This window comes from Oncorhynchus keta, chromosome 8, assembly GCF_023373465.1.
Source record: "Oncorhynchus keta strain PuntledgeMale-10-30-2019 chromosome 8, Oket_V2, whole genome shotgun sequence".
Classification (NCBI taxonomy): Eukaryota; Metazoa; Chordata; class Actinopteri; order Salmoniformes; family Salmonidae; genus Oncorhynchus; species Oncorhynchus keta.
Genome location: NC_068428.1, coordinates 21,716,056 through 21,732,049, shown reverse-complemented (window position 1 = coordinate 21,732,049; position 15,994 = coordinate 21,716,056). Strand labels below are relative to the sequence as shown.

Below are 15,994 nucleotides of genomic sequence, written 5' to 3'. Positions count from 1 at the left end.
CCAAAGCAGCCCGAGAGCTTCAAGTTCCTCGCTATCCACATCAATAAGGAATTATCACGGTCCACACATACACCCCCCCAGCTTTTGTCAAATGTACTTAGAAGAAAAAAATGTACTCACCCTAATCCTTTCCCTAACTTTAGCCTACTAAATCTACCTACATATTGAACTTATATCCTCTCAGGCCGGAGGCACAATGTATGAATTTATGTTTGGATCAGAATCGCTGTTATAATCATTGGCCAGTACTTAAAATTAAGTAAAACCACAAGTCCAAATTCTTATCTCTGTCCATGGCTAATTTAGGAAAGGGCCAATTTTATCTGACCGGAGGACAACACTAGTTGCAACAATTCAATTCTGTCAATGACATTTGGCTTGATGTGATGGGTGGGAAGCCAAATCCAAACTGGCTTCCCTTGACACTTTTCTTTGGTGTGCCAGAACCATTCACAGTTGAGCTCGCTCAGTTTAGCTCAACACTTGGCTGTTATTGTCAAAACAAAAAATATCAAGGGAGGCCAAATTCTCACTGGATTCCCTTGCATTCAATGCTACGGGTGGCAACAATATAATTTTTTTGGACCAGACAGCATCAGTTAGATGGGCTCCAGAGACAGAGGGGCGCTGTTTAACTCGCTCGGATGCTTTCTCCAGTGAGATAGATGCAGACTCTTGCAAATTGAAGGAAAAAAATAGTGTATGTTATTTGTACATTTTGTAGGGAACCACTGGCATCCACGTCACTGTTTCAAAGTATACAATAGGCCAACATAAAATCTAACAGACATTGTCATCTTCTCATTGGTTTATTGTACAACAATATACTTTGTCTCACTTGAATTAACTTGTTATTTTTAAACCTAATAAACATAGGTAGGTTCCAACATCTAGAGAGAAAAAAATTACACCCAAAAGAAAACAAAGAAAACATTATCCAATCACAATAAACAACTGCACATGATTTCTCACCAATGGTGAAATTCTGCAGATGGAGGTTCTGCAGATGCGTCTGCAGTGGTGGGAGGGTGGTTTTCCTCATATGTATCGTCCACAGCTTGGAGAATGTGATGTACTGCACTCAGCAGCAGGATGTCAGTGTTGCAGCTCACAGACAACTCACTGGAATAGTTCTTAACTGGAAGCACATAGGACACTGGCAAACCCACCACCTCTGCTGCCTTCTGCATCTGTGGCACAGCAAAACATATGATAGATTGCAAATAAAACATTAAAAATACTGTTCCATCATATTATTGAGTGAATCTAAATTGATTAAAACGTTTGAATTACTTAACCTACCTTCTCCTGTAGGATGCGGCTGGAGTAGACAAACTTCACATCCTCTCGGACGGCATGACACACCTGGTCCACATGGGTCAACAGAACCACCTGGGGGATGTCTGGAGAGGACGGTGTCATGTGTGTGAGGGAGAGAGTGAGAGAGAGGAATCAGTTATAGCTATGATATGCAGTTAAACATAACATCAACTGATATCAAAATTGCCCTCTGAAGTTTTGGGATGAGCTCACCCAGGTCTGCAATCTCAGCTTGAAGTGTCCTCAGTGTCTCTGTAAGGTCATCACTGGTGTACATGATTTGGCAGGCATTCAGAACGAACACCGCACAATGGATTTGGTCATTTATCGATGGAACAGGTCTGTAACCTGGAGTCTCAGCTTTGATGGGCGCTTCACCTTGAAACTATTGTGTGGGAGAATCATTTTATTGATGAGAAGCAAACAAAACAGATACTGTACATTTAGTATATTTATCAAAGTTGGTTATAACAGCATCAACAATAAAACATTTGAAAAGTAGGCCTTCCAAGTTTACATGTGTCAAATGTGGACAAACCGTAGCAAGCAATATAGGCCCATCTTTTCTGATATTTATCCTCAGTAGTAAGACTAAGGGTTTTTAAAATCTTGATTGTATTGTTACATTTAGATAGGTAATACCATACATCATGTCCCTCGGGGGCATATCCCTTGATAACAGTCAGTGCGTCTGTGAGAGTCAGGCCAGTCCTCTCGCCGTCCCCCAGAGCCAACACATCACAAAGGGTCAGAGCTGTGGGCTTCCCCCCTCTCTCTGACCGGATGTCATACGACTTCAGCTGGGTAGATAAGGAGAGCGGACAGTGTTTTGAGAGCATGTTTTTTTTAGACAAACACAGATGACTGCTAAAGAGACAGACATACCTAACACACATGTCCTCATCCTTCCCAACCACAGGGCGAGTCCTCACACTCATGAACACATTGATATGGAATTCCAGATGTTCCCAAACATCAAGCATGTCTCTGTCTGCTACAAATTATACTCATTGGGTTTCTATCTCAGTCAAGGCACTATGTACAGTATCTTAAAGATGCTAGTGAGTCTATACCACTTGCAGTCTTCCCATTTTCTGCCTTAAAATGTAATATTAAACATGTTATAAAGGAAATACTGTAACTTGGAAAGTATACTAACTACATATACAAAGTTTCCATACTATGCGTTGTGCATGTAATATGAAAGATGATGAAAGTGTTTTTGTTAAGAGAGGGATGTATTTTGACAAGCTGTAAGAGAATTGTTTTCCATAATATTTACATACTGAGTAGTTACCGCCCGGAGTGAGGTCAGGGAGCGTGCCAGCCTGCCAGAACCGCCCCTTTTGAGCAAACTATATAAATGATGGGTTAAGAAAATTCCAAAGTGAATTGAAATAGGACTATCCTATTACTCAGCTCAAACCATCGATACGGCTGGCTAGCCTATCTTCAAAGAAGCCTCTTCAAGAGTGAATGGAAGGAAAGTCAACTCTGTAGTTCTGTTCAGGACTTCACGACAAGTCACCGGATACTGGACAGCGACAAAGAAGGACAACAATAGAAGACTTGTTGGAACCATTTCGGACTATCAAAGCCTTACAAGCGTGCCGCGAAAAGGCCCAAACCCCTTTCCAAGGCTGCCCTGTTCACCAAGAGACCCCCGGCGAACCCAGGCATTTCACGTAAATACATTCATCATTTCTTACTCAAAGCGGGTGGCGGTTTGTGTGCAAAGTATATGGTTACTGTAGGTGAGAGTACTTTCTGAATGTACCAATGTTAAGTGTCCCTGTCCCTCTCTCTCCATCTCTTCTTTAACAAGCATCAACATTGTTGTCATTCCACTAGGGGTCTGTTTTCAGCGTTATTACGTCTCCAGTCAATAACAGGTGCAGAGTGTGTATGTTTATCCTGTATTCCCGAGTTAATCAGCTAGTAAATAAATAATTAAACCAATTTGTGTAGTGCTAAATCATAAATAAGGCTTGGGTTATTGCAGATGCAAGGAGGTTACGACTGTTCAGAATGATGATATGAGACGAGGTTATGATTAATAAGTTGACTGTTTATATGATGTGATAGGTTAACACCTTTCAGAGTTTAATTCGGGAGATGGTAACTCTTTAAAAAACTGCTCTTGTGGTGCCCCAAATCCTAATGAGTTAATTGTTACATGATTAAGTTAATCAGGTAACAATTAAACATACTTAGTTAATTAGATAAATAACAGTCTTCAGATGAATTTTAAAGTCAAGTCACGACAAAAGCAATCAATGCATCCTCATTTTGTATTTCTTAGTAGTTTGGAAAATTATACTGAACAAAAATATATACTCAACGTGCAACAATTTCAACAATTTTACTAAATGTATCTACCCCTACAAAAAATGTATATAAATTATAATCCACATAATTTCCTGTTGGCGTGGTTACACGTGGTCTGCAGTTGTGAGGCTAGTTGGACATACCGCCAAATTCTCAAAAATGACGCTGGAGGCGACTTAAATTAACATTTAATTCTCTGCCAACAGTTCTGGTGGACATTCATGAAGTCAGCATTCCAATTGCACGCTCTCTCAAAACATGAGACATCTGTGTCATTGTGTTGTGTGATAAAACTGCACATTTTAGAGTGGCCTTTAATTGTCCCAAGCACAAGTTGCACCTGTGTAATGATCATTCTGTTTAATCAGCTTCTTGATATGCCACATATTTCTGGTTGATGGATTTTCTTGTCAAAGGAGAAATGCTCACTAACAGGGATGTAAACAAATTTGTGCACAAAATTTATGAGAAATCAGCTTTTTCTACATACAGAAAATTTCTGGGATCTTTTTACATGTTGCGTTTATATTTTTGTGGTGTATAAAATAATGTAGATTAGGTTGTGTAGATCGACAGGAAAATAAATAAGTGGATCCCTTTTCAGATTACATTTTAAGGCAGCAAAATGTGAAGACTGTGCAATGGGTATGTAGACCTTCACCAGTCACTGTTTGTATCATGCAAAATACTCCTTGTTACAGATTATTTACTTTATACCTTCTTGATGAAGCCCTTTGTTGCAGTGCCAATAAAAGGCAGGAGAAGGATTCTTCCGAACATCACAGATCTGACAGAGTTGATGAAGCTGGATTTTCCTGACCCAGCAGGACCCATCAGCAGAACTCTGACCCGGTTTAAAGACCGGCAGGCCGGTTTGAAGGAGACCAGATTCTTCCTCAGTGACCCCCTCCCTCTGGTGAAATGGAATTGCACAGAAATAGTCATAATATTACATCAGATCAGACCTGGATTGAAATAAGTGCCATCAAAGTTAATCAGATAACTCAAGTTAACATTTTGTAATTTAGTGCACAATTTTTTTTTATTGTGATTAATCGCATTGTCTGAAAGCGTTGGAAATACTCTAAACATCCAAAATAGATCTATACAGCTAAAATGTACAATGCCATGTAAAAACTAGTTGACACTGAGGTTAAAGAAAATGTGCTTTCTAAATGTACCTAATTTGGTAGTTACTTTAGACAACATCAGACGTCAATATACTTGTAATGTTTTTTTGCATGGAAAATTGTAAATAACAGCTCAATTTGAGCAAATACAGAATTGACCATTAATCACAATTAAATCCCAGCAAATCCTGCAAATAACTCAATAAAACAATTTTCCTGTTTGACAGCCCAGGTTCAAAGACATGCTTAAGTATTTGTATTTTAATGACTTATTTTCTATGTATTTGCAAACAATTTTTCCTATAATGACTATTTGAAACTATTTTCAAATAGGCTACTTGTTTCCAAATATATTTAAAATACCCCTAGCACCAAACAGACCTGGGTTCAAATACAAATGTCTTTGAAAATACATTTGTCAATGTATGAGTATTTTCAAATACATTTCCAAATATTCAACAGCTTTTCTAAGAAAATATATCCTAAAACTTACTTTGAAATGTAGTCTATGTAAAAGTAATTGAAAAACCTTAGATAGTATTTGCACCCAGGTCTGCATCAGGCTTCAAATAGTGTTTCTAGTTGTCATAGCAGAAGCAGACTGCTTAAAGTTAATGAATATTGGACTCCGTAAATTAATTCACAATGTGACCTACTCCTCAGTCCATGGCAGCTCCCTCCGTGCACCTTGAATATAAAATGAATAAGAGCATAATCAGTACAAATAACAGTACAATAATGACAGAAATTAAAAACTAATTTGGGTGGCGAGTAGTTATATTTACTTCCAACTCGATACAGCTCAACATCCAGGTACACCGGCTCCGACCAACTATCCCGGTGATACATAATATCCCACGATTCCACACAAATGGATCTATTCTCGGTGTACAACTTTAGACAATCCCCAAACTTCAAGCAACCATTTGACATAGAGGTTGAAAAATGCGTCGCCTTAGAGTCATCCAGAACAGGGAAGTGTGTTACTTCTTGATGGTTTATTTCGAAGGCAAATGCGTCTTGGTCCTTACTCTCATCAGACGATTTACTCAGGTAACCCCCCTTTACATCCCCAGATGTGAAATACACTATTACAACGAATCTTCCTTCTTTGTCAAATTTAGATCTCAACGTATGCATGTAGAACCCATGGTGGCTTCCCTTGTAGAGCAGGTGAAGTTGGGCAGGTTCGGGAAGGAGCTTCAACAAATGCGTCTCTTGCTCCAAACTCAATGCAGCTACTACTGAAGCCATTAAAAAACGCGATGTCACTAGACTTCACGAAATCTACTACAGCTATGCAAATAAGATAATTCCAAGTCTTATTTCTGTGCCGGTTTAATGGATAGCCTACGAACCCGCACCAAATCAATAGTAGGCCTAGAGTGTTTCAGAGAAATGAAACCTGTCACCAATCACAAAATATTAGCCAACCCACCCTAGGCTACCATGAAAATATAATAGTTCTTTAAGAATTGCTCACCCTCCCAATGCCTTCACGTCCGGTCCTTTAGGCGCAGTTGTTTTGTGCACAGTAAATGTGGGTTGGGCTACAGTAAATTTCGTTTTTGTGGAATATCTCACTTTCGATAGTCAGTTATTTAGGCATATGTGGATATGGCCATTCCACAGTGAGACCATTATTGATTTCGGTGCGGACATTTTTACAAAACTAGACCACGTTTGGAAATAGGCACACATATTTGATTTGCATATAGCTCGTCGACTTCGTAGCAGGCTAGTTATCTCCGCTTGATTTCTCCATGGCCCATGCATCCGTATCTGCACTGGATTTGGGGGGCGAGAAACAGTTGTTACAGTTTTTTCCCGAACCTGTCCGACTTCACCTGCTCTACAAGGTGCCCCACCATGGATTTAATATGAGCGATTTGATTTCTAAATTCGATCAAGAGGGAAGATTCGTCGTAATCGTTTATTTGGAATCCGGCACGATGAAGGGGGGATATATGAGTAAACGACCTGGTTTTTATTGCAAAGAGGACAGAGGGGCATTTGTCTTCGAAATAGACCATCAAAAAGCAAACGTCTTTCCTGTCGTGAAGCACCGTAATTCAATCATTTTTAATAGAGAAAAAATAGGCTTTGGGGGTTGCCTAAACATTTACAGCAATAAGGACCAAACACTCTGTGTTGATGTGGGGTTCGATGATACCTACACACCCACCGATTGGAGTGACGAGTTTGAGGTGCCCTTCATGGTTGTGGAGTTGCATCGCATTCAAAGTAATTCTGCCCCAATACAATGTGATGAATTAAATGTACTCTCTGAAAATGTAGTCTAGGCCTACTGTAATTGTTTGTTATTTTTATGTTCAAGGTGTTGGAGATGTGCTGCTGAACCCTTGGAGGGAGCTGTCGTGGACTGAGAAGTAGGTCACATTGGAAATTAATTTCCTGAATCTATCAATAACAAAGTAATCTGTTCTACACCAGTAGAGGCTAGTCTGTGGCTTAGTATTGGTGGTCTAAAAGCCGTCTGCAGGCTGTCTGATGTAATATTACAACTCGTTCTATTATGTCCCATTTTATCAGAGAGAGGGGGTCACTGAGGAAGAATCTGGTCTCCTTCAAACCGGCCTGCCAGTCTCTGAACCAAGTCAGAGTTCTGCTGATGGGTCCTCCTGGGTCAGGAAAATCCAGCTTCATCAACTCTGTCAGATCTGTGATGTTCGGAAGAGTCCTTCTCCTGCCTTTTATTGGCACTGCAACAAAGGGCTTCATCAAGAAGGTATAGTGTCTGTAACAAAGAGTTTTTAGCATATAAGTTTGATAATGCCTTGACAGAGATAGAAAGCTAAGGAGTAACATTTGTAACAGACAATAGAAATGCTTGATGCTTGAGAACATCTGGACCATATCAGTCTCTGAATGTGAGGACCTGCCCTGTGGATGGGAAGGGATATATAAAAAAGATACTCCCCTTTCATCTATGGATATACTGTATGTTTGTCTTTTTGAGGGTCATTGTCTGAGTTTGTCTCTTACAAAAGACTGACAACATTGTCTGTCCTCTCTCTATCTACCCAGCTAAAGTCATATGACATCCGGTCAGAGAGAGGAGGGAAGCCCACAGCTCTGACCCTGTGTGATGTGTTGGCTCTGGGGGACGGTGAGACGACTGGCCTGACCGTCCCAGACGCACTGGCTGTCATCAACGGGCACGCTCCCGAGGGACACAAGGTAGGTAGCATTTGTTCTCTTTCTGGGAGTAGCAATGTCTTCATGATGATTCCTAGCCTTGCTTGGGATAAAGATCAAAGGAACCTCCATGTAATATTTTACTGAAGATGTTATATTATTAACATGTTATGCATATTATTCACTTTGTAACCAACATACACACATTATAGCTAACATAGGGACAGGGCCGTGAACCCAGGCCACTGGGTTGAATTGTGTCAATAGGGTTAACCCGCTTTGTGGGAATTATAACATGGCTCATTACTGGATCGTAACAATATTAATTAATTTGTTCTGTTTGCTTTTTATGGCAACACAATGACATTGTCCAACACAATAGTTTCAAAGTGAATCGCCCATCAAAGCTGAGACTTCAGGTTACAGACCTGTTCCATCGGTAAATGACCAAATCCATTGTGCGGTGTTTGTTTTGAATGCCTGCCAAGTCATGACCACCAGTGATGACCTTACAGAGACACTGAGGACACTTCAAGCTGAAATCTCAGACCTAGGTGAGATTTCAGAAACACACACACATTGACTACTGTATCCAGATGTAGGATCTTAATTTGAGCCGGTTTGCTACAGCAGGAAATGTGAATTATTATGTGGATTATAATTAATGCACATTTTTGCAGAGGTTGATACAATTTACATAAGGCAAATCAGTCTGAAATGTCAACGTGGAAATTACAAACTTCCGAAGACTTTTTAAAACTCAAATGCACTAGAAGTTTTCATTTCCTGCTGTGCAGGAACATTCTCAGCAGCAAAAGAGTGATACAATTAAGATCCTACATCTATATGACACCGTCCTCTCCAGACATCCCCCAGGTGGTTCTGTTGACCCATGTGGACCAGATGTGTCATGCCGTCCAAGAGGATGTGAAGTTTGTCTACTCCAGCCGGATCCTACAGGAGAAGGTAGGCCTACTTCAAAAGTTGAAGATTAGGTGTAGCATAATGTGTTGTAAAACCATTATATCTGCAATCCATCTTCAATCTTATGTTTTGCTGTGCCACAGATGCAGAAGGCAGCAGAGGTGGTGGGTTTGCCAGTGTCCTATGTGCTTCCAGTTAAGAACTATTCCAGTGAGTTGTCTGTGAGCTGCAACACTGACATCCTGCTGCTGAGTGCAGTTCATCACATTCTCCAAGCTGTGGATGACACATTTGAGGATTACTGCCCTTCAACCCCTGCAGATGCCAGTCCAGTGACGGTTTAATGTTTGATAAGTAACTGGGTAGAAAGGTGTTGTGCTGCAATGCATGTGTCATTAGCAGTGTTGGGAGTAGTTACTTGAAAAGGTAATATTACATGAAAGTAACGCATTACTTGTTATATTACTTTGTGTTGCTTTTATGAAAATATATCTCAAAACCTTATAGTTTGTTTAACTTTCTGAGCCTCAGAGGGAGGGAGGTAAGCCACGCACACTCTACAAAAGATAGGTTCATCTAATTATTTTTTTCTCTCCTTCAACCCAATCAGGAACATCTTGGTCACAACTATTTCCTAAGTGGTGTAGTCTGATCTATTCACTGATGTATTTATGTTTGCATTGAAGATTTATACCAAATTATAGGTAGCCTCTCACACAAGACAACCTTTTTATGCACTGTGAGATGCACAGGAGGTTGTTGGCTCCTTAATTGGGGAGGACGGGCTTGTGGTAATGGCTGGAGAGGAGTAAGTGCAATGGTATCAAATACATCAAACACATGGTTCCATGCATTTGATGCCATTTAATTTGTTCGGTTCCAGCCATTATAAGGAATAGTCCTCCCCTCCGCAGCCTCCACTGGTGAGATGTAGGCTAAGCATTGTTGTTTTCATCCATTTTAAAATCAAGAAAATATAGCCCTACTTTTCTGTAAATTCTACCATCTAAATCAATCATTCCATGTGTCCTCCTTTGACTTGATATAAAACTAATTGTACAAATTGATAATCCACAAGCTGCAGCCATATTCCAGCGCACTGATCATAAAATTGAAAGTCTGTCGAAACAATGCGCAATGGTAATTTATAGTCTATATGCATAGGCACTAGGCATACATACAGAACTACGAGCAGACCATGCTATTTGCTGAATCATTTCATGAAGATGGATAATTTGGAACAGGGAAATCATTTTAAGAGAGTCTGCTGTCAGATAAATTCCCTCGCATTGGGAAAGTTAAACTAATTCAAAAATAAAGGTAGAAAAATAGGAATCTACTATTTATGTCATCCAATGAAATGGATGTTGTTGCACAACCGAGCCTATTATATAAGCAAAACCTCTGTGTTTCCTTTTCAATCGCAATATGCCGCCAGTGCGACCATTGCATAGAGCGCACACTTGCCACGAGACGGTGAAACCCTCTACTGGATTTGCTATCACAGAAGCGATCAATGGCAAATATCAGAGGTGCGCCCTCTATCAATTTTTATTGACAGCTGTCGTGACAATTCTCCAAATAGCTTTCTCCGCTCGCCGGAGGACCAAATGACGAAACAAGTCCAGATCAGATCATGGAAACGGTGGGGAAATATTTTCTGAATAAGTAACGCTTTACTTCCCCAACATCGGTCATTAGAAGATGTTTGTAATGTCTATGTATGTCTTTAAATGGTACTGTGAGCTTTCTCATGGATTTAAATGGGGTTCATAGGTTGGTATTTTTCAAGATACTGTCTTTCACCATTGTTGTTTTTTTCTGCTCTGTTTCAAATGTCATTAACTCAGTTTTTGTTGAAACCTCCTAATGCCTCTTAGGTTATTTTAAACAACTCGCCATTGGAGTACAGTCAACATAATAGTCATTGCAATATAAAAATGTAGAACAAACTATTGTTTTGTACTTAACAGCTAGCCATCAACGTGCTTCTGATCATTGGAAATATGAAAATGTTAAAAAAAATATGTATTTCAATAAAATGTCTACTTGTTCCAAAGATATTCCTAGGTTTTACACACAAGAGTAAAAAATACTGAATGTTTTATTATTTCCACTTCATAAACTGAAGACAATTTTATTTTAAATGGACGACAGTTCTGAGTCGACCCCAGTCCTGGGGATAAGCCTGGACTCTTCTTAAGTCGTGGGATCCCAGCCACTATCTCTGATTCGATGCCACACTCGTCCTTTCCCTGCAGGATCTTGAAGAAACATTCAAAAGAGAACACAGATCAGTAAGAGCAAGTGGGTTGATACGTTTTTTTTACAGGACTTACAATGTTTCCTTGTAGGCTGCGTAGTAACACAGTTGGTGCTACTATAAATGGAGTGATACCATTTAACAGTATGACCCTTCAATAAGTGGCCACTTTGACATTTAGGTTTCCAATGATGGACCACAGTGGTGATTTTAGCATGTAAATCTTGGTGGGGCAAAAAATAAACAAGTGGAATACATGCCAGCAAAGCCACAACACGAAACATTCCTTGCACTATAAAGGTGACAAATGGTGCCCACAAACTGTTAGGACAGCTTTTTGTAGGCCCTAACTTATTACCACTGCTACACCTGGCTATCAGCGGAGCCTTGTCTGGCAGCGAAACAGTTAATTCAGTCTCATTTACTGCTTTTTAACAAAACATAGCTGATATGGCTGACTTGATTAAACAAATGTGGTTTCTAATGACAATTGAGATGTACTAACTACGACATAAGGGGACGACAAGTGGATAAGAGGCAATCCGTAATATAGATTAAGACAATGACAATGATTAAGACAAATTCTTATGAATTTTGATGTTGAGTCTTTGCCCAACAAATTGATGTTAGGATATATAAGTTATCCTGTACGAGCTTTTATACCAAATACATTAAGTTGTTACATGTGTCAAGCTTATGGGCGCGTGGCACCAGTGTGTAGGAGGGAAGTTCCTAGATGTGAGAAGTGTGCAGAAGGGCATGAGACAAAGGAATGCGTAGCATTGGGGAAAAGTTGTGGTATTTGTTAATTGTAGGGGTGCCCATGGGGCTGGGGATCCAAAATGTCCCATGCAAGAAAGGCAGGTTGAGGTTTTCAGAGTACAGAGGGAGGGTTCCTGAGAGGAGAGGTGTGAGTAGTAGATTTGTACCATTACAGAGGGAGGGATCCTGAGAGGAGTAGTGTGAGTAGTAGATTTGTACCAGTACAGAGGGAGGGTTCCTGAGAGGAGAGGTGTGAGTAGTAGATTTGTACCAGTACAGAGGGAGGGATCCTGAGAGGAGTAGTGTGAGTAGTAGATTTGTACCAGTACAGAGGGAGGGTTCCTGAGAGGAGTGGTGTGAGTAGTAGATTTGTACCATTACAGAGGGAGGGATCCTGAGAGGAGAGGTGTGAGTAGTAGATTTGTACCATTACAGAGGGAGGGATCCTGAGAGGAGAGGTGTGAGTAGTAGATTTGTACCAGTACAGAGGGAGGGTTCCTGAGAGGAGTGGTGTGAGTAGTAGATTTGTACCAGTACAGAGGGAGGGTTCCTGAGAGGAGTGTTGTGAGTAGTAGATTTGTACCAGTACAGAGGGAGGGTTCCTGAGAGGAGTGGTGTGAGTAGTAGATTTGTACCAGTACAGAGGAGGGTTCCTGAGAGGAGTGGTGTGAGTAGTAGATTTGTACCAGTACAGAGGGAGGGATCCTGAGAGGAGTGGTGTGAGTAGTAGATTTGTACCATTACAGAGGGAGGGATCCTGAGAGGAGTGGTGTGAGTAGTAGATTTGTACCAGTACAGAGGGAGGGTTCCTGAGAGGAGTGGTGTGAGTAGTAGATTTGTACCATTACAGAGGGAGGGATCCTGAGAGGAGTGGTGTGAGTAGTAGATTTGTACCAGTACAGAGGGAGGGTTCCTGAGAGGAGTGGTGTGAGTAGTAGATTTGTACCAGTACAGAGGGAGGGATCCTGAGAGGAGTGGTGTGAGTAGTAGATTTGTACCAGTACAGAGGGAGGGATCCTGAGAGGAGTGGTGTGAGTAGTAGATTTGTACCATTACAGAGGGAGGGATCCTGAGAGGAGTGGTGTGAGTAGTAGATTTGTACCAGTACAGAGGGAGGGATCCTGAGAGGAGTGGTGTGAGTAGTAGATTTGTACCATTACAGAGGAGGGATCCTGAGAGGAGTGGTGTGAGTAGTAGATTTGTACCAGTACAGAGGGAGGGTTCCTGAGAGGAGTGGTGTGAGTAGTAGATTTGTACCAGTACAGAGGAGGGATCCTGAGAGGAGAGGTGTGAGTAGTAGATTTGTACCAGTACAGAGAGAGGGTTCCTGAGAGGAGTGGTGTGAGTAGTAGATTTGTACCAGTACAGAGAGAGGGTTCCTGAGAGGAGTGGTGTGAGTAATAGATATGTACCAGTACAGAGGGAGGGTACCTGAGAGGAGTAGTGTGAGTAGTAGATTTGTACCAGTACAGAGGAGGGTTCCTGAGAGGAGAGGTGTGAGTAGTAGATTTGTACCAGTACAGAGAGAGGGTTCCTGAGAGGAGTGGTGTGAGTAGTAGATTTGTACCATTACAGAGGGAGGGATCCTGAGAGGAGTGGTGTGAGTAGTAGATTTGTACCATTACAGAGGGAGGGTTCCTGAGAGGAGTGGTGTGAGTAGTAGATTTGTACCAGTACAGAGGGAGGGATCCTGAGAGGAGTGGTGTGAGTAGTAGATTTGTACCATTACAGAGGGAGGGTTCCTGAGAGGAGTGGTGTGAGTAGTAGATTTGTACCATTACAGAGGGAGGGTTCCTGAGAGGAGTGGTGTGAGTAGTAGATTTGTACCATTACAGAGGGAGGGATCCTGAGAGGAGTGGTGTGAGTAGTAGATTTGTACCATTACAGAGGGAGGGTTCCTGAGAGGAGTGGTGTGAGTAGTAGATTTGTACCAGTACAGAGGGAGGGATCCTGAGAGGAGTGGTGTGAGTAGTAGATTTGTACCATTACAGAGGGAGGGTTCCTGAGAGGAGTGGTGTGAGTAGTAGATTTGTACCAGTACAGAGGGAGGGATCCTGAGAGGAGTGGTGTGAGTAGTAGATTTGTACCATTACAGAGGGAGGGATCCTGAGAGGAGTGGTGTGAGTAGTAGATTTGTACCATTACAGAGGGAGGGATCCTGAGAGGAGTGGTGTGAGTAGTAGATTTGTACCAGTACAGAGGGAGGGATCCTGAGAGGAGTGGTGTGAGTAGTAGATTTGTACCATTACAGAGGGAGGGATCCTAAGAGGAGTGGTGTAAGTAGTAGATTTGTACCATTACAGAGGGAGGGATCCTGAGAGGAGTGGTGTGAGTAGTAGATTTGTACCATTACAGAGGGAGGGATCCTGAGAGGAGAGGTTTGAGTAGTAGATTTGTACCAGTACAGAGGGAGGGTTCCTGAGAGGAGAGGTGTGAGTAGTAGATTTGTACCAGTACAGAGGGAGGTTTCCTGAGAGGAGAGGTGTGAGTAGTAGATGTGTACCATTACAGAGGGAGGGATCCTGAGAGGAGTGGTGTGAGTAGTAGATGTGTACCATTACAGAGGGAGGGATCCTGAGAGGAGTGGTGTGAGTAGTAGATGTGTACCATTACAGAGGGAGGGTTCCTGAGAGGAGAGGTGTGAGTAGTAGATTTGTACCATTACAGAGGAGGGTTCCTGAGAGGAGAGGTGTGAGTAGTAGATTTGTACCAGTACAGAGGGAGGGTTCCTGAGAGGAGAGGTGTGAGTAGTAGATTTGTACCATTACAGAGGGAGGGTTCCTGAGAGGAGTGGTGTGAGTAGTAGATTTGTACCAGTACAGAGGGAGGGTTCCTGAGAGGAGTGGTGTGAGTCGTAGATTTGTACCATTACAGAGGGAGGGATCCTGAGAGGAGTGGTGTGAGTAGTAGATTTGTACCATTACAGAGGGAGGGTTCCTGAGAGGAGAGGTGTGAGTAGTAGATTTGTACCATTACAGAGGGAGGGTTCCTGAGAGGAGTGGTGTGAGTAGTAGATTTGTACCATTACAGAGGGAGGGTTCCTGAGAGGAGAGGTGTGAGTAGTAGATTTGTACCAGTACAGAGGGAGGGTTCCTGAGAGGAGTGGTGTGAGTAGTAGATTTGTACCAGTACAGAGGGAGGGTTCCTGAGAGGAGTGGTGTGAGTAGTAGATTTGTACCAGTACAGAGGGAGGGTTCCTGAGAGGAGTGGTGTGAGTAGTAGATTTGTACCAGTACAGAGGGAGGGTTCCTGAGAGGAGTGGTGTGAGTAGTAGATTTGTACCAGTACAGAGGGAGGGTTCCTGAGAGGAGTGGTGTGAGTAGTAGATTTGTACCAGTACAGATGGAGGGTTCCTGAGAGGAGTGGTGTGAGTAGTAGATTTAGATTTGTACCAGTACAGATGGAGGGTTCCTGAGAGGAGTGGTGTGAGTAGTAGATATGTACCAGTACAGAGGAGGGTTCCTGAGAGGAGAGGTGTGAGTAGTAGATTTGTACCAGTACAGATGGAGGGTTCCTGAGAGGAGTGGTGTGAGTAGTAGATATGTACCAGTACAGAGGGAGGGTTCCTGAGAGGAGAGGTGTGAGTAGTAGATTTGTACCAGTACAGATGGAGGGTTCCTGAGAGGAGTGGTGTGAGTAGTAGATTTGTACCAGTACAGAGGGAGGGTTCCTGAGAGGAGTGGTGTGAGTAGTAGATTTGTACCAGTACAGAGAGGGTTCCTGAGAGGAGTGGTGTGAGTAGTAGATTTGTACCAGTACAGAGAGAGGGATCCTGAGAGGAGTGGTGTGAGTAGTAGATTTGTACCAGTACAGAGGGAGGGATCCTGAGAGGAGTGGTGTGAGTAGTAGATTTGTACCAGTACAGATGGAGGGATCCTGAGAGGAGGGTGTGAGTAGTAGATTTGTACCATTACAGAGGAGGGATCCTGAGAGGAGAGGTGTGAGTAGTAGATTTGTACCATTACAGAGGAGGGATCCTGAGAGGAGAGGTGTGAGTAGTAGATTTGTACCATTACAGAGGGAGGGATCCTGAGAGGAGTGGTGTGAGTAGTAGATTTGTACCAGTACAGATGGAGGGATCCTGAGAGGAGTGGTGTGAGTAGTAGAT

The 15,994-nt window shown here is 42.1% G+C and overlaps 2 protein-coding genes across 3 annotated transcripts; one reads left to right on the top strand and one right to left on the bottom strand.

Annotated features, from left to right (window-relative positions):
- Positions 1 to 790: 790 nt before the first annotated feature.
- On the bottom strand, positions 791 to 6,329 carry LOC118387008 (interferon-induced protein 44-like). Of its 2 annotated transcripts, none has more exons than XM_035775087.2 (7): positions 6,262 to 6,329; positions 5,435 to 5,465; positions 4,366 to 4,561; positions 1,968 to 2,120; positions 1,534 to 1,705; positions 1,303 to 1,403; positions 791 to 1,190 (listed from the first exon to the last, which is right to left on the bottom strand). In XM_035775087.2, the coding sequence occupies exons 3-7, from the start codon at positions 4,480 to 4,482 to the stop codon at positions 969 to 971; spliced, it is 765 nt and encodes a 254-aa protein (XP_035630980.1). In that variant the 5' UTR covers positions 4,483 to 4,561; positions 5,435 to 5,465; positions 6,262 to 6,329; the 3' UTR covers positions 791 to 968. The 2 variants fall into 2 exon arrangements, with proteins under 2 accessions (XP_035630980.1, XP_035630979.1); XM_035775086.2 differs by lacking the exon at positions 6,262 to 6,329 and adding an exon at positions 5,564 to 6,255.
- Positions 6,330 to 6,541: 212 nt separating this feature from the next.
- LOC118387007 (interferon-induced protein 44-like) lies at positions 6,542 to 10,920 on the top strand. The gene is made up of 7 exons (XM_035775085.2): positions 6,542 to 7,022; positions 7,117 to 7,168; positions 7,332 to 7,527; positions 7,827 to 7,979; positions 8,320 to 8,491; positions 8,803 to 8,903; positions 9,005 to 10,920. The coding sequence occupies exons 1-7, from the start codon at positions 6,542 to 6,544 to the stop codon at positions 9,203 to 9,205; spliced, it is 1,356 nt and encodes a 451-aa protein (XP_035630978.1). The 3' UTR covers positions 9,206 to 10,920.
- Positions 10,921 to 15,994: the final 5,074 nt, after the last annotated feature.